The sequence below is a fragment of the Chiloscyllium plagiosum genome, chromosome 16 (assembly GCF_004010195.1).
Source record: "Chiloscyllium plagiosum isolate BGI_BamShark_2017 chromosome 16, ASM401019v2, whole genome shotgun sequence".
Lineage (NCBI taxonomy): Eukaryota > Metazoa > Chordata > Chondrichthyes > Orectolobiformes > Hemiscylliidae > Chiloscyllium > Chiloscyllium plagiosum.
The window spans coordinates 57,139,450-57,161,786 of NC_057725.1; the positions used below are offsets into that span (position 1 = coordinate 57,139,450).

Genomic DNA, 22,337 nt, shown 5'->3' on the forward strand with positions numbered 1-22,337 from the left:
AGAACAGTTGGATATTATTATATCAGTATATTGTATCAGTTGCATGACAATGTGATCTTTTGCTATAAATGTTGCAGCTTATGATCATGCTCGACTAGTTAGCTAATGATGGAGCAATGCTCCGAAAGCTAGTACTTCCAAATAAACCTGTATGTCTATAACCTGGTGCTGTGTGATTTTTAACTTTGTCCACCCCAGTCCAACACAAGCATTTCCACAACCTGGATATTGGATTGACCCCTGCTCTATATCTTTTCTTATTTACCATGCCCTTCTTCACCTCCAATGGAATCAGCACTGATTTATTATTACTTCACAGTAAGTTAACCAGGTTTGAGTTGACACATAACTATCCTCCCTCTTTGTTCCGTTCCTACTCACCGTATTGCTGCTGCTGCTGCTGCTGCTGCTCCTGCTCCTAGCTTTGTAGAGAATGTTGTCCCGTTCCTAATTCCCCAGTCGTCTCACCTCCTTCCCAGCCTCATTCCAACTGAACCTCAGTCTCCATCTCTTTATCCAGCCCCATTATGTAGATATCTTCTAATTTCTCTGCTCAGGATTGTTATGACACACTTCTGGAGCAGGTGGGACTTGAACTTGGTTCAGAGGTAGGGACACTACCACTAAGCATTAAAGCCCTAAATCCCCATTTTGTATTCCTGGCTGAGAGCCCAGGCAATTTTGAGATGGCATCTTTTATTAATAGCAACTAGTTTGTTTGGAAAAGCTTCATTGACAGCTCAGCTTATCTAACCTCCCACAACACCACAATTTAAGGAGGGTTAAGTGATTTCAAATGCCTTAGAGTCATAGAGATGTACATCACGGAAACAGACCCTTTGGTCCAACTGTCCATGCCGACCCAGATATCCCAACCCAATCTAGTCCCACCTGCCAGCAGCTGGCCCAAATCCCTTCAAACCCTTCCTATTCATATACCCATCTAGATGCCTTTTAAATGTTGCAATTGTACCAGCCTCCACCACTCCCTCTGGCAGCTCATTCCATACATGTACCACCCTCTGAGTGAAAAAGTTGCCCCATAGGTCTCTTCCATATCATTCCCCTCTCACCCTAAACCTGTGCCATCTAGTTCTGGACTCCCCACCCCAGGGAAAAAACTGTCTATTTTAAAACTTTAAAGAGACTACATGATTGGCACTTCCATTGTTCTCCAGAAAAAGACAATGAAAATTTTTGAATAAACCACTTTTCTGAAGCTATTTTCTACTACATACAACTGCTACTACAGAGTCCTTTACTTCAATACAGTGTAAATGGGTGAATGGACATGGAAGGGGCATACCTTAGCATGGCGAGCATGAAGAGGCCAGAGGGCCGCTTGGTAGGGTTTTTCTTGGACTGGAGAGCATACCTTGGGAGGCAGTTCAAATTACCTTTCAAAAGGTTCCCTTAGGTAGAATAAGGTTCACAACATCTCAGATGTGCCATGAAGCACAATCCTTTAATCACCTAATTTAACTTGTTGACCACTGCAAAGGAGTTGGCCATGTCTGTTTCTGAATTGGAGGTGACTGCGTCTGTGCTGTCAGGTGTGTGTTCACAGCCTGAACCTGCACATTTCAAACAAAATTGCTGAAAATTGCAAAGCTCACAAAGGGGTGGGTTAGGAGTCCCAGAACTGGGTGCCTGTCACTACTTTTAAGTGGCTCCCAATTTAACTGGCCTGGCCCATTGCCCAAAGTGAAGCTTTTGTAAAGATCTGTTTAGAGTATCTCATTCAGCTTCGGAAAGTCATCTGAAGCTCTTAGAGAGAGTGCAGTGACTTGCTACATTGGATCCAGGGACTAAGAGAATTTAGTTACGGGGTTAGGTTTGGAGAGGCGGGGATTCTTCCTTTTGGTGCAAAGAAGGTCAATGGAAGCTCTGACAGATTTTGGACAAGTTAAGACACGTACAAATGAGGTACACAAGGAATAGCAATTGCCATTAGGTGATGACACAAGGACTAGATTTAACGTGTTGGACAAAAGATATAAAGGAATGTGAGAAAGAGTTTTTTTTAATAAAGTACTGGAACTTACTGCCTTTGAAGGTGGCGGAAGTGAAGTTGTTCAGAGATATTATAAGGAATTTGGTTGAACACATGAGAGAATCATACTTGTAGGGCTATGATGATAAAGAAGGGGAAAGGGACTGACTCCATTGCTCTACGATGGGCTGAATGGTCACCTTCTGTGTAATAGTGGCATTTAGGCTAAGTGAGTAGTCATCTCACTGATCCTTTGTTTGCAAGCAGAGCCTATATTGAAGATTTTTTGAGAAAATATTCCAACATAATTGTCAAAATAGCTGCCCAGGGACTGTTAGAACCGTGATATATCTGGTTTATGGCAGCTTGCTTCAAGGAAGATTAAAGTCACAAGGAAAGTGATGGAGATATTCACAGACACAATGCAATTGCTGAGAGCCTCAGTCATGATGTGAGATGAGAGATAGTGGAGCACCCTCTTCAGTACAGAGGTCAGATAGAGGTATTCGAATTGAGCAGTTCTGAAGCAGCAACAGTTTCCAGTGGTGTTTGAACAAGTGACAATGTGGATTAAAGGAAGAGATTTGGGTCTTTTAAAAAATTGTATCAGAATAAGTAAGGACATAGTAAACCTTCCAGAAACAAGGAAGAAGTATAATCCATAAAATACTTCATAAACAAGTGGAATTGTTTTCATTGCTATCATATTTAAGGATGTGAGAGTGAGTTATAAAGCCATGTACCTTCTCAAGTGGACATGAACCTGAGTGAGTCCGTCTTTCTGTCTGTGCAAACACAATAATTTCTCCTGTCCAACTGATGCAACTTTTGGTCTCTTTACACACTGTGTTCCTGACTGAGAGCCCTGACCCTGGCCGTATAATGACTTCGGATGCCCGAACAGTGCGAGCAAGTTGCAATCAATTATCCTTTGTTGCCGTCATGAACATTGTGCCCATTGCTGTGGAACAAGTGTTACAGGATAATCCATCATAACTGCTGCGCAGGTTCCTTGCAGGCATCAGAGGTCAGACTGAGAAGCACAATGAGGACTTGTTTAAGAAAACACACACACACACACACACACACACACACACACACACACACACACAACCACAATTAGCTTGTTGGCGGAAGTCAAGGAGTCAAATTGAGAGAGAAAGAGAGTTTGTTTGGGACAACAGATGGAGGTGACAGGACAATGGATGACCAATGATTCTCAGGTTAAGGGATGAAACAGTCACAATGTGTAATAATACATTTACAACATTGAAATTCAAAGCACAATGAATTCTCCACTCCCCCTCATTCAGCACTCATTGAGAATTTGTGTGGTACTTAATGTTTCTTCTGCAGGTTCCAGCTTTAACTTCAACAGTTTGAAATTGACCATGATCACTGATATCTCTCTGATATTTCCTGCTTCCTTTGAAGACTTGATCCCATCGTAATTTCTATACTTCCGCCCCTCGCATTTTCTTTCCTCTGACCCTCCCTGAGGTGAGACAGTCCTCTTGTACCCACCACACTTTTGGATTAACAAATCATCTTCTACCATTAGCACCTCCTCCTTTTGCTTCTGACCCTAAACACTTCAACAATTGTCAGCTCAGTTCTCCATGCCTCTCTACTCATTCTGTTTTTGACCTTCTATTATAGTTCACAAGCTCAGGACATCACAAAGAATAGGTATTTAAGACAAAGAATTAAGCTATTTGGCTTACCGTGCTGGTTACAACTGAAGGGTTAGCTAGTCCATTTCCATATTCCAAATATTGGTCTATAGTTTTGTAGATTACTGCATGTTTTTTACACAGAGGGTGGTTTGATTGTGGAATGAACTTTCTGAGGAAGTGGTCATTGCGGGCACATTCACAACGTTTGAAAGACATTTGGATGGATACATGAATAGGAAAGGTTTTGGAGGGATATGGGTCAGGAGCAGGTAAGGAGTAGTTTAGTTTGGGATTAAGTTCGGCATAGACTGGTTGGACCGAGCGGTCTGTTTCCTTGCCGTATGACTCTATGACTCTGAATGAGGGATGGATGTCTCTGCCATGTAACCATCTCCTTTTCTTTGTTCGTTCTAGGCACATCAGTGTTTGGACATTGTAGTGATTGGACCTAGGTGGATGTTGTTGACTAGGAGATCATTAATTGGGGTTGTCAACCTGGGTCAATCAGGGAGTCCTGGCTGACAGATATAAACATGACATTCACAGTCTCCTCATTTCAGGGACTGATTCCAAGCTGGCAGGTCACAGCTAGTGTACAGTGCACATGTAAATAAAGGGTGACTTGGTGACAGGATACCAGTCTCTGTGCAGTTATTTCAGACATTGGACATTTTTTCCTCCTCCTCCCTTCCCCTTTGCTCTGTTCCTTTTTTTATGCTTTGTTCATCTGTAATACTTTCCAGTGCTGACCTATTTCTGAGAAAACAATTATCCTTTGACTTGACTTGCTGAGTGTTTCCAAACTTTATTTCATGTCAATATTCCAGTATCTGCAGTATTTTGCTTTCTTTTTAGGCTACATCCAAAGACTAGAAACATCCTCAGAGCTCCCTACATTTGAAGTGTGCTGAAAGCCCCATTAGTTTGCGAATGGAGTAGGAAATTCGTGGCAATTTTGTTTTGCTGACACCCAACAATAGGCATTTTGGAATGTAGGCCCTACTCGAAGGAGGATTATGGCAAACCATCTTTATGCACTTTGATTAAGAGTCGGCCATAATCACAACATGCCTGTTTTGAGGACTATGAAACATAGGCCATAACTGGAGGTCCAGAAAGTGGTATAGTCACCAATCTATTGTGAAAGCATGGGCTCTTGTGACACAGTGATAGTGTTGCTACTTCTGAGCCAGGAGGCCAGGTCCCGAGATGTGTAGTAACAACTCTGAACAGCTTGATTACAAAATATCTTTAAAATGCATTAAACTGAGAGATTCTCTCCTTTATGCTCACCAGGGGTCAGCCCACTGGTTTCCTATTGATTCCTGATAAAGCAACACCCTAATTTAAAAATTCTCATTCTTATTTTCAAAATTCCACCTCTTCCTATCCCTCCAGAACCATAATCCTCTAAAGTATCTGTGTTTTTTTAATTCTGGTCTTCTAAGCATGGCTGATTTTTAATGTTCCAGTATTGTTGCCCATGTCTTCAATTACTTAAGCCCTAAACCTACCTGTTTGACCGTGTCTTGTACCTGACCGTATCACTCATTAAATGACTCAGTCGCATCATTTGGCTGATTATGCTCTTGTGAACAACCTGGGGATGTTGTATTGATTTGATGAAGCTTTGCAGATTTGTTGCGTTGTTCAATTCTTGCAGTGTTGACCTGATTTCCACCTTCAAGCTATCAACCAAGATTCTGGTAAGATGGCAGTGGAGTAGGACTGCTGAGCCTGGGGCTTGTCCACTCTGTCCACGTTTCTTTTCACTTCTTTTCTTTTTATTCTCTCTACTCTCTTTTATTTCTCTTCTATTTTATTTTACTTACCTCTTGTTGAAGAACTCAGTCATGCCAACAGCATCAGCAGTGGCAAGTGGGTCCAGCAGTGTGGAAACGCATAAGCCCAGCAGCGTGGACTCGAATAGACCCCAGCACTGTGGAGTCGTGTAGACCTGGCAGTGTGGAGTCGAGTAGGCCTGGCAGTGTGGAGTCGACTAGGCCCCAGCACTGTGGAGTCGTGTAGACCTGGCAGTATGGATTCGAGTAGGCCCCAGCACTGTGGAGTCGAGTAGGCCTGGCAGTGTGGAGTCGAGTAGGCCTGGCAGTGTGGAGTCGACTAGGCCCCAGCACTGTGGAGTCGAGTAGGCCTGGCAGTATGGATTCGAGTAGGCCCCAGCACTGTGGAGTCGAGTAGGCCTGGCAGTATGGATTTGAGTAGGCCTGGCAGTGTGGACTCAAGTAGGACAGTGTGGACAGCATAATGGTGAGGCTATTGATGAAGGCATGATGGCACCGAAAGGTGGCAACTTTCATTCTAGCGGCATGGCAAAGGGGACTCATAGCTGGCCACCCAGCCCATAGCCCATGACGCAGCACTTAGCAAGAAGGACTTTGTAAAAAGTGGACATTTTCTTCATTCCTTCATTTTCCTGACTTTATATTCTATGTTTTGGTTTATTTTTTCTGTATTTTAAGAGTGGTGACACTATACAACACTTGCTACTGTATTTTTTTAACACGATACACGTGACAATAAATAAATTAAATCAAATCAAACTCTAAACGTATGTTTTTGAGTAAGCATGAATTAAATCTCATTCTGATTGACAATGCAAGCATCGACATTGGAATTGTGCTACAGTAAAGTTCCTTCAATCTCAGTTCAATTCAGGTTTGCAATAATGCTTGGTTAAGGATTATTTCTTGATAAATCCTCAACCATATTCTTGTTGAATTGTTTCTAATTAAAAATCCCATACGAGTCTAGTCAAAATCATCTTAAGTAATGAATGTGACTTGCAATAAAGTGAGAAAACTGTAGCTTCAAATTAGAATAAGTTCTTTGTCTATGCCTCACCCTTCTTTTCCTCCTTTTAGCCTCCTTATACCATGGAATTTAACTTGAGTGTGGAAATAATAATTAACCGACTGCCAGGTCTCGGCCAATTCACAATCTGAGTCAGATTCATGGACTGAAACCCTGGGATTTCCCTGCCTGTCCATTTCCAGTCAAAACCTCTGCATCTTCTGAAGGCTTAGTGTGTCGGGAAATCACCTCCTTTTGAAGTGGCCAGAAATAAGGTGGCAGACCTAATCGCAATTCCTGGCAGCTTCCATAGAGTTATTTTTTGTTTATGTCTGCAATTTTGCAGGTCGCTGTTTAGAGGTTTTCTGCCCTCGCTATGGATTTTGCACTGTTTACAGCCAATGCACAGTGTTTGCATGTCAATACAGATGGTGACTGCCTCTGCAGAGGGGACTTCACACATCAGAAGAGATTTATGTGGCCCTTCCCCCAACCAGCTGAATATACCTTGCTGTTCCTTTCACTAAAGGTTGAGCTGAATCAATAGTTGGCCCACTCATTCTCCAATATAATACTACTGTGTTCTGATTTAATTCTCTCCCTTTGCTCTTTCCACGATTTGTCATTATTCCTTATGCGGTCTCCTGTGTTGTGTTGACCAGATAACACCTGCCACCTTAAAAGAAAGCAACGAGGTGGCGAATTTGAGGAAAGAAGGAAGAAACTTTACGATCTGCCTCACTGTTGGCATCCAAAAGCGTCTTTAATGCTTGCTTATGAGACCTGTTTTAAAGAGGTGCGTCATCTCCAATGCTGTGGATAGAGGCTGACACACCGGTGGGAAAATAAGCTCCTCTCCTTGTTGCTAGATCCTTCTGGCATTGGGCCGATCTCCGAGCTTCTAGGTTCTTCCACTTTGCTGCCCTCAACCTTTTAGGACAGTGCGCCTACAGCTTCAATAACATAATACTACAACTTGCACTTCCCTGGAGAACCGAGGGTCACCGTTTAAGAATACTGGGTTGGCTATTTAGGGCTGAGATGAGGAGAAATTTCTTCCCCCCAAGATTGGTGAGCTGTGATTTCTTTGTCACAGAAAGCAGTTGAGGCCAAAGCATTGAATGTTTTTAAGAAGCAAATTGATATCATTCTGAGGTCTAAAGGGTTCAAAGGGTACAGGAAGAAAGCGGGAACGGGATACTGAGTTGGATGATTGTATTGAATGGCGGACTAGACTCAAAGTGCCGAATGGCCTACTCCTGCTTCCATTTTCTCAGCTTTTATGTTTCTCTCCCCCAGAAATGCCTGCCAGAGACCTCTTCAGTTGCTGATTGGCTTGTGGTGGGCCTTCCCCATAGGAGGAGAGACCCTCTTTGCCATTGCAATATTCTGGTCAGGGAAGGTACAGAAGCTGATCATTCACTCTGTTGTGTTCCTGTCATTCTCCCATATCAAAAATGCTAATTAGTTGAACACAATTTGCCTTTAAAAAGATCTGTGCTACATTCATTCATTATCCCATATTCTTCCAAATTATTTTGTCTCAGAATAATGCCTGTAAAAGATCACCCACCAATGATGTTAGGGTGACTGTCCATAATTGCCAGTTCTAACTGTCTCTTCCTTTTTAAACATGATTGTATCATTTGCAATCCTGCAATCTTCTGGCACGATCCCATAAGGACAATCAGGTTATTATAGCAAAAACCTCAGAAATTTCTAGCTTTACTTCCCTCAAAAACTTAGGCTGCATCCTGTCCAGACTGTGTGACGTTTCTACTTTGTATGGCGACAGACTTTTCATTGCCATTTATAAAGTCATTTTTATTCTATGCCTTTTTTTTACTGCCTCCTCCTTTGACTTGGTAGCAGCCTTTTTTTTAATGAAGACAGATGCAAAATATATATTTAATACTGTAGTCATGCTATCTACCTCTGTAAGATTATCACCTTTTTGTGATGTAATCAACCCTACCCTTCCTTTGGCTACTCTTTTACAGATTTCCCTTGTGCGTAGGCAGTTGAGAGGCGATCTTATAGAGGTTTATAATATCATGAAGGGTATGGATAGAGTTAATGGTGGGGGCTTTTTGACTGGGAAGGGAGATTTCAAGACCAGGGGGCATATTTTAAGGTGAAAGGAGAGAGATTAAAAAAGACATGAAGGGCATTTTTTTTACACAAAGGGTGGTTTGCATGTGGAATCAACTTCCTAAGGAAGTGGTGGATGTGGCTACAGTTACAATGTTTAAAAGACATTTGGGTAAATACATGAGTAGGAAAGTTTGGAGGCATATGGGCCATGAGCAGGCAGGTGTGACTAGTTTAGTTTGGGACTAAGTGAAAACCAAAAGAACTATGGATGCTGTTATTCAGAATTCGCTGGAAAAGCTCAGCAGGGCTGGCAGCATCTGTGAAGGGAAATCCGAGTTAATGCTTCAGGTCTGGTTCTGAGGGAGGGTCACTGGACCCAGAATGTTAACTCCAGTTTCTCTTCACAGATGTACCCAGACTTGCTGAGCCTTTCCAGCAATTTCTAATTCAGTTTGGGATTGTGTTTTGGTTGGACTGGCTGGATCGAAGGGTCTGTTGCCATTCTGTATGACTCTGTGATCTGATTACAGCATTGTTCGCAAAAACAGAAACGAATCCATTCTAAAAAAATCACTGACTTTACCAAATGAATTATTCTGCTTTTCCGACTCTATATGAAAATTAAAATCTCTCATTATGAACACACTGGGCAGTATTTTCCTGTGTTTTGGCAAAGTATCAAATTCAGGCAGTTTCATAGAGGATTTCCTTCCAAGCGTCCTGGTGACTTTTCTCTCTCAATTCCAACTTCTGACTGTTTACCTCATTCCACACACACTCTGCCTCTACAGTGCTGATTTTATACTGTCCTGCACTCATTAATGGCGGAAGTGCTCTCTGGTGCCAGGAGCTCACTATTGCCATTTTTAAACCCTAGTGGTGCACCATTTCAAACTTTGTAGGCTAGGCACTGCCCTTAATGTTGTACTACCCTGTCTTTCAAGTTGGGTACCAGCACTGTCTAGTGCCTCATCGGTAGAGATTAGAAACCTGCATCTAGGCAGGATTTGGTAATGATCAGATGCATACAAAAATTCTCTCGTGACTTACCAGCAGGATTCTCATCTAGATTTTAAGGGGAAAATTGAACTCTATTGCTCGGTGTGGAGAACCTTATTTTCTTTACTCTTGTTATATTTTTTAACATTGCCCATGTCATTCAAAAGCTTCAACAATGACACCCATTATGCCTGCCTTATTTCTTTGTAGCGCCCTGCATATCTTTCTCCCGCCTACATCACTGCTATCAGGAGATCTGTAGGTAGTTCTTATCAGACCCCTTGCTGTTCCTCAAGTCTAACCCTTTCATTTCCCACTGCCTGGTCATCTTTCGGCCCAAAGCTTTCCCAAGTTCTCTACCTCCTCTAATTCCGGTGTCTTCCACATCTCTCATTTTAATAGACAACCCCCCCTCCTCACCATTGGTGAGCATGCCTTCTGCATCCAACAGCCTGAGCTCTGGAATTCCCCCCATCTCTCTGTCTCTGTTGCCTTCTTCAAAGTCCATCTGTTCAACCAAGTTTTTGGTGATCTGACCCAATATCTTGCTACATGGCTTGGAGACCCTGATTTTGCTTTATAATGCGTCAGAGATGCCTCGTAAGATTTTGTTACACTATATAAGTGCAGGTTGTTGTTGTTTCCTGAGATACCTACTTTCTATTGCAGTAATTTATTGCTGAAGCCCTCTCCACTCCTCAATTTCTCTTTTGTGAGGAATGTTACTGCAGCAAATAGAAAGAAGTGATATTAGTTGCCATTTTTACCCAAGGATCCCCTCCTTGTAACAGATAACACATGACATCATGTGAATGGCTCTATTCCTGGTGTCTGATCAATTAAAGCTCTTGTATTTACTGTGCAAAAAGATCGATGTTCGATCTTACATGAATAGGCATCTAACTTAATTCTGTTCTGGACTCTTGTTGCTGAGACTGGAACTCAGTGTTTTCAAGCCCCTTCATGTCATTGGTTTTCCCCATATCATTGCCTTCCTCCAGTCCTCTGAGATATTCACACATGTCCAATTCTGGACTCCTACACACCCTCTATTATTGACACACTGGGTCAGACCTCAACCCCCTTATTCAAGCCTTGTTATAAATATTTTGTTTCCCCATTTTACCAGTTACCTAAGTGCTTTTCTCCTCCCAGACATTTTCCCTCCATCAACACTGTCTCCTTGTTCTTGAACTGTGCCTTTTCTGCTGTCAGTTCATGTACATTGCAGAAGAGAGTTCTTCATGACTTTTGACAGCTGAAAGCCTCATGCACAGCCTCTGCATTTAACATCCATTTCACTGATGTCATTGTACATGTTAGGAAAAGCTAGGCTGTGAAAAGGAGATAAAAGGAAACCCTTTGACAATGGGATTGATGGGAATGATGTCACTCTTTCCCATCAAGTCAGGATGTGTCACTGTGGGGTTTTGACACCCTGCTCTATTTCTGGTACATGCGTATGTGTGGGTGAGTCATGTGAGAATCTTCGGAGATGACCTGAATAGGAGAAAAAGGCACCAAAGTCTTTTGTATGGGCGTTGACCCGATGATATCATCAAGATCTCTCAGACACTGCCTCATACTCTGTAACAAGTGGGCGCAAAACAGAAACAGGAAGGGAGCTGATGTCATGTTTGGCACTCAGTGTGTTTGATTATCGTTTGATAGCAGTTTTAGTCATCTTGGTATTACCTGAGGCTGCCTTACTGAGCAGGAGGATCGGTCGCTGAGGGACAAATTACAGATCCCATTGAAATCATAACACCTACTTATTTATTGGAGGATTGCAAATAACTAGTGTTATTGAGTGGGAGTGACAGTACACTGTCAATCACCTGACTGATGGTGGGGGTTGCCAAAATGGGTCTTGGCACACAGAGTTCAAAAGACAGGGAATGGATCTCTGGTCGTTAAACAGCAGCAGTAGCAAAAGGAGCACTTGCACCAGCAAGGAGGAGGCTGATGCTGCTGGGGCTCGCCAGAGCAATTCCCAATGTAGGGTAACTGGTCCTAGTTGACGCCTTGGTCTCCCCTTAATGCACAACGACCACTCTTGCCCTCTTACAAAGCATGCAATGACCCTGGACTGATTAGAATCAGGAGATAGGTGTATTTTGGACTGGCAGAGGTCCCATCCCCACCACTAGAAAATGCAGACTTTTATACTTGATAACTATTTGCTTCCATTCTACCAGTCTATGTTTTTGTCTCCAGTCTTGAATTGGATGCTGACCCCCTGGCAACTTATGCAAGTATGTTTGTGCTGGCGTTTACCTCTTATCCCCAGGATGTTGTAAATGCACTCTCTCAGTCCATCCTGAACTGAACCTCACAGGGGCCATTCTTTAGCTCCATTAGTTGTTCAGCTGATGAATGAAGAAAAATCTCAGGTCCAATCTCTGAGTTAGCCAGAACTCAGCCCTGGGGGACAGAAGAGGTGCTTCTGGGTTCGGGACTGGAAAAGGTGTCACGTTATTCACTGCTAGTGTTTACATAAAGAGCCTTACAGAAAAGGGCAAAATCTGGATACAAATCTGATCAGACACACTTGTGATTCATTCTTTTAGTAGAATAGCAGACTAGCATTTGCTATCCAGAGTCATGTGCACTTTGTGCTTTAGGCAAGTGACTGGAAGATACTCCTGAATAATTGTCCTTCACAAGAACAGGAAGTTGTGGAATACTCAGCTACAGGCAGCCAGTGTAGCGCTCACGCTGATGCCTGAGAGATACCAGTCAGACAGCATTGTGCTTAAAGAATTGTCTTCTTTAAGATTGCATTAAAAACGTCACCTCACTGTTTAAAAATGAGCTGGGTTACAGCCACTGTTACTCTTACTAATCATAATCATCAATTCTAATGTTTCCCTGAGAGTCACATTTCTGAAACTGTCTAAAACTATTTAAATTATTATTATTTCGAGAATAATCTTTCTCGTTCACTGGTGTGTTGTTTCCTGAGGTGTCTGTGTATAATTTGTCTCTCCATCAAATTGTTCACAGTAAGATCTCAATCAGTAACATGATGATGTCCAAATTGATTGTTTTTATGGAGTCCTTTTTGGGATAAATGTTGGCCAGGGGTCAGTGAGGGGTGTCTGGTAGGTGGAAGGGGAGTATGGGGTACAGTGTGAAACTGTCACTATTCATTTTTGGATTTGTGTCATGACAGAGCGGACAGGGATCTCAGAGAAAGATCATTTCCAAAAGGTCAGCATTAGTATAGTGTTTCCTTAGAATTTCACTGGGCAGTCAGCTTAGTGAGGTGCTTGACTCCCTGTGGTAGAACCTGAACCCACAACATTTGACAGGCAAGAATTTCACCAGGCTGATGTTTAATCATAAAATAAACTCACTGAAGTGTTCAGCTGTGTATCATAACATGACCTTTCTAAGGGTTATCACTCACTGGTGAGATTGTCCCTTTAGACAACCCTATGAAATGAGGCATAGTTATGACTCTTTGGAAATGAAAATCAGCAGAAATGCATAGCATGAAGCTAAAACTTTACACTGTGTTTGACAAAGTGAAAATAAATTCTTGTGTGTTAGTGTAGATAATAGAGTCATAGAGATGTACAGCACAGAAGCGGACCCTTTGGTCCAACTTGTCCATGGCAACAGATATCCTAAATTAATCTAGTCCCATTTGCCAGCATTTGGCCCATTGCCCTCCAAACCCTTCCTATTCCTATACGCAGCCTTTTAAATGTTGTAATTGTACCTGTCTCCACCACTTCCTTTGGTAGCTCATTCCATATTCCCTCTGCATGAAAAAGTTGTCCCTTATATCCCTTTGAAATCTTTCCCCTCTCACTTTAAACCTATGCCCTCTAGTTTTGGGCTTGCCTCCCCTGAGAAAAAGACCTTGGCTCTTCACCCTATCCATGCCCCTCATGATTTTATAAACCTCTATAAGGTCACCCCTCAGCCACCGACCTTCCAGGGTAAACAGCCCCAGCCTAGTCAGCCTCTCTGTATAGCTCAACCCCCCCCCTCAACCCTGGCAATGTCCTTGGAGATCTTTTCCAAACCCTTTCAAGTTTATCATCTTTCCTATGGCAGGAAAACCAGAAATGAATGGCATATTCCAAAAATGGTCTAACCAATGAATGAATTAGATTAACCTCTTTATCAAGGGTTAGTTAGAAAGTGATGCAGGGTAAGGCAGGAGATAGCAAACAAGATCGAGGTTTAGTCTGTTATTCAAGGTAGAGAAAGCCTTTGAAACAGGCGATTGAAGGTTTTAACTCAAGGGATCCATTTGGTTTAAATGCTTTTTGTATTCTTTCTCCACAAGCCAGTCCAACTGTGTCACTGTTTAGGCCCAAGCAATATTCTATCATGTGTTGGCATGTTCTGTGCAGTAATAAGTAAATGCAGCATTTTGTAGCTATCTGACAATTGAGTACTGGGTATGCTGAAGTTGCCTGAAGCCTTTTCATCTTCCATCAGGATATGTCAGTCAGATGAGTAGGGCTGAGTGGACCAGCAAATTAAAGAGCCTTTTTTTTAACCTGAGAAAGAAGGGGGCATTTGGTAGATTTTAGAGTAAGACTGAGAAATAGTTACCATGGCAACATTCACTAGAGACAACATCTGCTCGTTGTCTCCTTTTTTCCTTTTGTCAGGGTGACCAATGGGGGCTGAGCAACTCATGATGCTTATTTGTGATAATTTCAGCTTGAGTTTCCTGTAAAGGTAAACCCTTCACCACAGAGCAGAAGCAAACTTCAGCTTCGTTATTTTTTCCAACTGGAGACCTATCCACAGTGAATAGAACTGCACTGGGCCAGTAAACCTGTCCAAAAGTGTCAAAACTTTATTTTTAGTTCTGGTTTTCCATGGTTAGCCACTGTTTCTCAATTCCAGAGAATTACATGGAATATTCAGCCCAGAAATATGGTGTCCAACCCAACCAGCCTATCCTTGCATTTATGATCCACTAAAGCCTCTCCCTTCTTTCCCATTTACCTCTGAACAGTTTCATGCTCTCTCACAGTCATTCCCACACTTTGTTTTGGTCTTCTACAGCTATTCAGCTTGACAATTTTTGCATAATGATACATGCCAACCTTACCTCTCTCATGACCTCAAGTTTTGTAAGTAATTCTAATGACACATTAGGATTAGCAATCTCTCTGTAATTAGAATTTTTTTATTTCCCATTAATGTGATATAGAGTCATAGAGATGTACAGCACAGAAACAGACCCTTCGGTCCAACTAGTCCGTGCTGACCAGATATCCGAACCCAATCTAGTCCCACCTGCCAGCACCCGGCCCATATCCCTCCAAACCCTTCCTGTTCATATACCCATCCAGATGCCTTTTAAATGTTGCAATTGTACCAGCCTCCACCATTTTCTCTAGCAGCTTATTCCATACACGTACCACTGTCTGCGTGAAAAAGTTGTACCTTAGGTCTCTTTTATATCTTTCCCCTCTCACCCTAAACCTATGTCCTCTAGTTCTGGACTCCCCCTCCCCAGGGAAGAGACTTTGTCTATTTACCCTATCCACGCACCCCATGATTTTATAAACCTCTATAAGGTCATCCGTCAGCCTCCAACGCTCCAGGGAAAACAGCCCCAGCCTATTCAACTTCTCCCTATAGCTCAAATCCTCCAACACTGGCAACAACCTTGTAAATCTTTTCTGAACCCTTTCAAGTTTCACAACATCCTCCCGATAGGAAGGAGACCAGAATTGCATGCAATATTCCAACAGTGGCCTAACCAATGTCCTGTGCAGGCAAAGGATGACCTCTCAACTCCTGTACTCAACACTCTGACCAATAAAGGAAATGATGAGACAAAATTAATTTTTGTTGGAGCATAAGCTTTTGAAGCCCCTCCTCCTGACCCCATTCCCACTCTCTGTCACTTAACAGTCCGTCTTTCTAATACTTCCTCCCACTCACTCACTCACTCACTCAACAGTCCCTCTTTCTAATACTCCTTCCCACTCTTTCAGACACTCAACAGTCCGTCTTTCTAATACTTCCTCCCACTCACTCACTCAACAGTCCCTCTTTCTAATACTTCCTCCCACTCACTCACTCAATAGTCCCTCTTGCCAACATTCTCACTAGATGAAGACACTTCGTCTGAATTTCCTGTTCGTCTATGTGATGGTGATTTTATCTGGATGACCTTTAAGGTTGCTCTACCCCATGGGTTGAAACCATTTCTGTTTCTAGTCCAAGTAAACCTCACAGAATTTGAAAGGTGTCTATTAGGTCACTGCCTTCAGCGATCTCTATTCAGGGGTAAAGAGAACCCTACCTTTCCTGGTAGGTATCATCTCAGTTCTGTTGTTATCCTGGCAAATCATCTTTATACCCTCTCCATACCCTTTTTTTATAGTGGTGATCAAAGCAGGACGTAGTACTTCCACTGTGCTCTGTCCTAGGTTTGGTATGTGTCTTTTTATAATTCAGTAATGTAATATCCGTGTCAATGGCCAGGCCAGTATTGGTATGGAGGTGCTGGGCCTCCTCTACCGGCGCTCCCTCACCACCAGACGCATGGAGGAAGAACGCCTCATCTTCCGCCTCGGAACACTTCAGCTTATCTCTCCACGCTTCAGGCTCTCTGCCTGTATTCCTGATGAAGGGCTTTTGCCCGAAACGTCGATTTTGCTGAAGCGCCTCGATGCTGCCTGAACACCATTGATCCAGAGGCCAGTATTTATTGTCCATCCTTTATTAGGTTAAGAATCAACCACATCGGTGTGTATCTGGAGTTGCATATAGGCCAGACTTGGATGTCAACATTCTTTCCAAGAAGGATATTGAAGTGAGCCAGATGGATTCTTAGAACAAATAACAATGACTGTATAGTCGACTAGCCCTTACTTCCAGATTTAACTAAATTAAAACGGGTCGTCTGCATTGGTGGAATTTGAATCCATGTACCCATGAACATTGGTTTGTGTTCCTGCATTAATGATATTACCACTACCCACCACCTCCCTGCATAACTTTGCATAACCTTTCAACTTTCCGACTCTACCCTTCTTTCAATAAGACCTAGAGGTTTGCTTTTGTTTAACTTTTTATGAAAATGTCGCAACATTTAACCATTTGCATTTTTTCTACCTCCAGATTATTATGCTTCTTAACTCTCTTTAGATTCATAACCATAATGCTTGGCTTCCTGACATTTCTTAACATTTTTAGCATTGAACCATCTTACAACGGTAACCCCATGATACTGTTACCATCCTCAAACACAATGGAAGCAGTTTTGTAATGTACACACATTTGTTAAACTATATAAAACACTATGCACAAAGGTAGAACATTGGGTCTGGAAATTAATTTGCAATCAGTCAAGCCAGCACGAAAGATGGTGGAATTTTAAACTCAAATTATGTTCAGTGCAGCTCAAGTTTCCTCAGTTTTTGCACTGGTTTAATAGTCATGATACTAAAGTTGCCCCTCCCTACAAAATAGAATTTATCCTACTTGCACATTTCAGCCACCTACGCCCATCAATAGATCTTCAAGGACAGTTTTTAAATTCCAGCTTGTTTTTAGCTGCATAAAAAATAGACATCTACTAAAATCTTTTAAATGATTTACTTTAACCAACAAAATATTTTAAAGGAATCTGTTACAATACATGCAAACGAGTAAATTCTTTTTTATTTTATATAAATCATTTTCACATTTTCCAAATCAGACAACTTACAGGTGGTGGACAAGACTCTCTGAACGGTGCTTTTTAATAATCCTCTGCTGTATTGATAGCATTGATCAGGTTATCACTGCTAAATTTATCAAAGATGTTTAAAATGACTTGTTCATGGGATGTGAGCCCACCTGAGTCCAGCATTTACTGCCCATTCCTCTAGTAGTGTTGAACCACCTTCTAGAAAGGCTGTTGTCAATGTGGTAAAGGAGAGAAGTCCAGGAGTTTGACCCAGAAATGAGGAAGAAACAGTGATATATTTGTAAGGGCAAGATTGTGTGTGTTTTGCAGGTGGTGTTGTTCGCATGCATCTGTTGTCCTTGTTTGTCTAGTTGATGGAGTTTGTAAATGTAGGAGGTTATTTCAAAGGAGCACTGGCTAATTGCTGCTGCTCATCTGAAAGATGGTACGCATTGCTCCAATTATGTGCAGGTGGTGGAGGAACTGAATGATCAAAGTCACAGAAGGGGTGTCGATCAAGTGGGCTGCATTGTTCTGAATGGTATCAAACTTCTTAAGTGTGGTTGGAGTTGCCTCATCCAGGCAAGTGGGAATTTTCCATAGACTCCTGACTTATATTTATAGATAGTGGACAGGCTTTGAGGAGTCAGAAAGTGAGGTATTTGCTGCAAAATGTCCAATCTCTGACTCACTCTTGCAGCCACAGTGAAAAGATGGCTGGGAAAGGGCTGCATGAGGAGTGAGGATAGGAAAAAGGCTCCAAGCTATGTTGGGGATGGAAAGGGATGAAGGAGGCTGCAAGAGCTGTGAGGCAAGAGACCACAGCTAGAAGATGTGAGTGGGGGTTGGGGAGGGGAGCTATGAGAGTTTTTTAAAAAATCTTATCAACCAGACAAATACTCAACTAACTATGATCCTAGAAAACCTCAAATCACTGAGGTAACGAATGTGGAATGTCTAGCTTATGGTTGCGTTCAGGAGCTACCACGCTTGGAAAAACTGTACTGGCTACTACTTTAATGAATACTGTCAATTAGTTAATTTAAGTCTGTGGTTGAGATTTGAAATGGGAGTGGTGGTAATTAACTGGTTAAAATGTTCCAACTTTGTGCACGTGTGATGGAACCACATTAGCTGTCACTTCTCCAGTCTGTGGAAGGTATGTTTAGGATGTTGTTTTTATGTGTGCCAGACCTCAGTGTCCTTATGCATAGGTCCCTGAAAGTTGCCACCCAGGCTGATAGGGTTGTTAAGAAGGCATACGGTGTGCTAGCTTTTATTGGTAGAGGGGTTGAGTTTCAGAGTTTTGGAGTTTTGGTTGCAGCTGTACAAAACTCTGGTGCAGAGCACTTTGAGTATTGCATACAGTTCTGGTCACCAGTTATAGGAAGGATGTGAAAGCATTGGAAAGAGTTCAGAGGAGATTTACTTGGATGTTGCCTGGTATGCAGGGAAAGTCTTATGAGGAAAGGCTGAGGGGCTTGAGGCTGTTTTCGTTAGAGGGAAGAAGGCTAAGAGGTAACTTAGTAGAGGCATTAATGATGATCAGAGGATTAGATATGGTGGACAGTGAGATCCTTTTTCCTCGGATAGTGATGGCTAGCACAACAGGACATAGCTTTAAATTGAGAATTGATAGATATAGGACAGATGTCAGAGGTAGGTTCTTTGCTCAGAGAGTAGTAGGGGCATGGAATGCCCTGCTTGCAACAGTAGTAGATTCGTCAAACTTAAGGGCATTTAAATGGTCATTCGATTAACATATGGATGATAATGGAATAGTGTAGGTTGTATGGGCTTTAGATTGATTTCACAAGCCAGTGCAACATTGAGGGCCGAAGGGTCTGTACTGCACTGTAATGTTCTATGTTCTGGTTATTTAGAAGAAAAAAACAACTGTCCTATATCCATCATCCCTCAATGTAAAGCTATGTCCCCTTGTGCTAGCCATCATCACCCGAGGAAAAAGGCTCTCACTGTCCATCCTAGCTAACCCTCTAATCATCATGTATGTCTGTTATTTTCTAACAATTTAAATCCTGTGGTGTCAATAGAAAAGGGATGCTTTCCTTGCATGTTGAAGCTCTAAGTTTAACTGAGAGTTGAGAATTTTTGAGGATATTGATGATTTTTTTTCTAATTCTGTCCCAGAGTGAGTCCATCGTTGCTACATGACAGCATCACTGAGTAAATTAACAGTGAGAATGAAAAAGTAGCCTCTGATAATCAAAACAAAACCTCCTAAAAATGTGGCCGTTGAAAGTCAAAAAGTAGCCTTCAGAAACTGTATATCTTAGAAAGAAAAAGCATTTGACTTCTGACACAGATCCAATGGCTCCATTCCCCTGCCTGTACTATTGCAGCCAAAGTTCCTCAATTTTTTATTTGTAGTTCTTTTTCTTCATCAACATGTTCAAAACACATCTCTGCTTTTATATATATATATATATATATGCAGATGAAACCAAGCATTTTCTTTTTTTCCCTATTAATTGTATCTCTGCTATTATTTACTCGTCTGAATACCAGACTCAGATAACTTTTTTTTGCAGTCAAATATTGGAAAGGTTGATGCTATCTCCTTTGCTTTCACATTCAATATCAATACCAATTTTTTGCCACAATCCTAGGATAACCAGACATCATAATCATCTTGTGCTGAACTTTATACACTACATCCTCTCATCCACATCCAGTTCTATAATCCTGTCTCCCAGTAGCCCTACATCAGTCCATAGCCTTATTGTGTCACTAAAGCACAGAAGGGCACCATTTGGAGAACAGAGTCCATACCAGTTTTCTATAGAGCATCCAATTTGTCCAATTCTCCTATTCTCACCCTGGAAGTTTCATTTCCGCAAATGTCCATCAAATTTAACTCCATAATCATAGATGGTCATAGCTTTCACCGCCTAATAGGCAACATTTTCCAGGTCATTATCACTTGCTGGATGAAAAACATTATTCTCACATCACAGTATAACTCTTTCTCAAGGCTATAAATCTGCTCTGATGAAGAGTCATCTAGAATTGAAACATTAGCTTGCTCTCTTTCCACAGATGCTGCCTGACCTGCTGTGATTTCCAGCATTTTTTGTTTTCAGCATAAATCTATGTCCCCTGGTTCTTGTACCATCAGCTAATGGAAACATGTTTTCTTTGCTGATGCTATAAAGTTGGGAAATGGAGTAAATTTTGTAGATACGAGCACAAGGTTACAAATTCTTATAAAGAGGCAAAGTGAGTGGGTGAAACTGTGGCAGACGGAGTTCAATACTGAGGAAAGCATGGTCACCCACTTTGGATTCTGTAGTATAAGACAGTTTGTACCTAAAAGGGCAAACTGACATCGTGAGGTAAGCTCTGCCCATCAGGATTTAAAGGACCGTTGTTGGAGAGATTTGGAACCAGCTCTAGTTCCACTTGTACACTGTGCTAAGTTCTTTTTATCTAAACAATAAGGTACATTTTCTCCTCAGTCTAGCCTGTGGCCTCACAAGAGGCTCTAATGTAAAGAAACTAGCTATTAAGTACTAGGTGATAAACATCTACCACAATGACACCAAAATTGGTGGTGTAGTGAACAGCCAAGAAAGTTACCTCAGAGTACATTGGTACCTTGATCAGATGGGCTGATGGACCAAGGACTGGCAGATGGAATTTAATTTAGATAAATGTGAGATGCTGCTTTTGGGTAAGGCAAACCAAGACAGGGCTTGTGCACTAAATAGTAAGGTCCTGGAAAGTGTTGCCAAACAAGAGACTTTAGAGTGCAGGTTCATAGTTCCTTGAAGGTGGAGTCGCAAGTAGATTGAATAGTGAAGAAGGCATTTGGTATGCTTTCCTTCATTGGTCAATGCATTGAGTATTGGAGTTGGGAAGTCATGTTGCGTCTGTACAGGACATTGTTTAGGCCGCTTTTGGAATGCTGCATTCAACTCTGGTCTCCCAGGTATAGAAAAGATATTGTTTAACTTGAAAGGGTCCAGAAAAGATTTACAAAGATATTGCCAGGTTGGAGTGTTTGAGCGATACGGAGAGGCTAAATAGGCTGAAGGTATTTTCCCTGGAGTGCCAGAGGCTGACGGGTGATCTTATCGAAGTTTATAAAATCATGAGGGGTATGGATAGGGTGAACAGCCAAGGTCTTTTCCTTAGGATAGGTGGGTCCAAAACTAGGGGGCATAGGTTTAAGCTGAGAGGGCAAAGACATAAAGGGGGCCTAAGAAGCAATTTTTTTCGCACAAAAAAAATTCCATACATACAGGTGGCGCATGTATGGAATAAGCTGCCAGAGGAAGTGGTGGAGATAGGTACAATTACAACATTTAAAAGACATCTGGGGGGTTTATTAATAGGAAGGATTTAGAGGGATATGGGCCAAAAATGCTCGCAAATGTGACTAAATTAATAGAGAACATCTGCTCAGCATGGATGAGTTGGGCCAAAGGGTCTGTTTCTGTACTGTACACCTCTATGACTGTATGACAAGCCTCCCTTCATTCTCACTTGCTATTAGTTATGTGGATAATACCAATAGAAGGGCTTGTAACTATGAGTTGACCTAAGACAACCAGATGGTCTAGTTTTTTATGACCACAATACCAGATTCAAGAAAGACAAATTATTTCATTTTCTCAATGGGGAAAAGTGAAGAAATTGTAGAGGATCAAAGAATTGCAAGTGTCCGGGTACACACATCACTACACACCAGTATATCAGTATAAAAAGTAACCAACAATGCTCATCAAATCTTGGCTTTTTTCTCAAATGGAGGAGAAAGTGAGGACTGCAGATGCTGGAGATCAGAGCTGAAAATGTGTTGCTGGAGACAGGCCGCCTACTTGCGGAACGTTTCAGAGAACACCTCTGGGACACCCGGACTAACCAACCCAACCACCCCGTGGCTCAACACTTCAATTCCCCCTCCCACTCCACCAAGGACATGCAGGTCCTTGGACTTCTCCATCGCCAGACCATAGCAACACGACGGTTGGAGGAAGAGCACCTCAACTTCCGCCTAGGAACCCTCCAACCAAGGGATGAACTCGGATTTCACCAGTTTCCTCATTTCCCCTCCCCCCACCTTGTCTCAGTCAAATCC

The 22,337-nt window shown here is 42.1% G+C and overlaps 1 protein-coding gene across 8 annotated transcripts in view; it reads left to right on the forward strand.

Annotated features, from left to right (window-relative positions):
• Positions 1-22,337, forward strand: part of LOC122557942 (potassium voltage-gated channel subfamily KQT member 1) — a 682,968-nt gene that overhangs the window by 375,643 nt on the left and 284,988 nt on the right. The window contains exon 15 of one of the 8 annotated variants that reach the window (XM_043706187.1): positions 5,514-6,098. The exons of 6 other annotated variants lie outside the window; for them this stretch is intronic. In XM_043706187.1, coding sequence (XP_043562122.1) covers positions 5,514-5,697 — 184 coding nt within the window. In that variant the 3' untranslated portion in view covers positions 5,698-6,098. Of the gene's footprint in view, positions 1-4,083; positions 4,282-5,513; positions 6,099-22,337 lie in introns of those variants that run through there. One more of the 8 variants, XM_043706188.1, reaches the window with a different exon arrangement.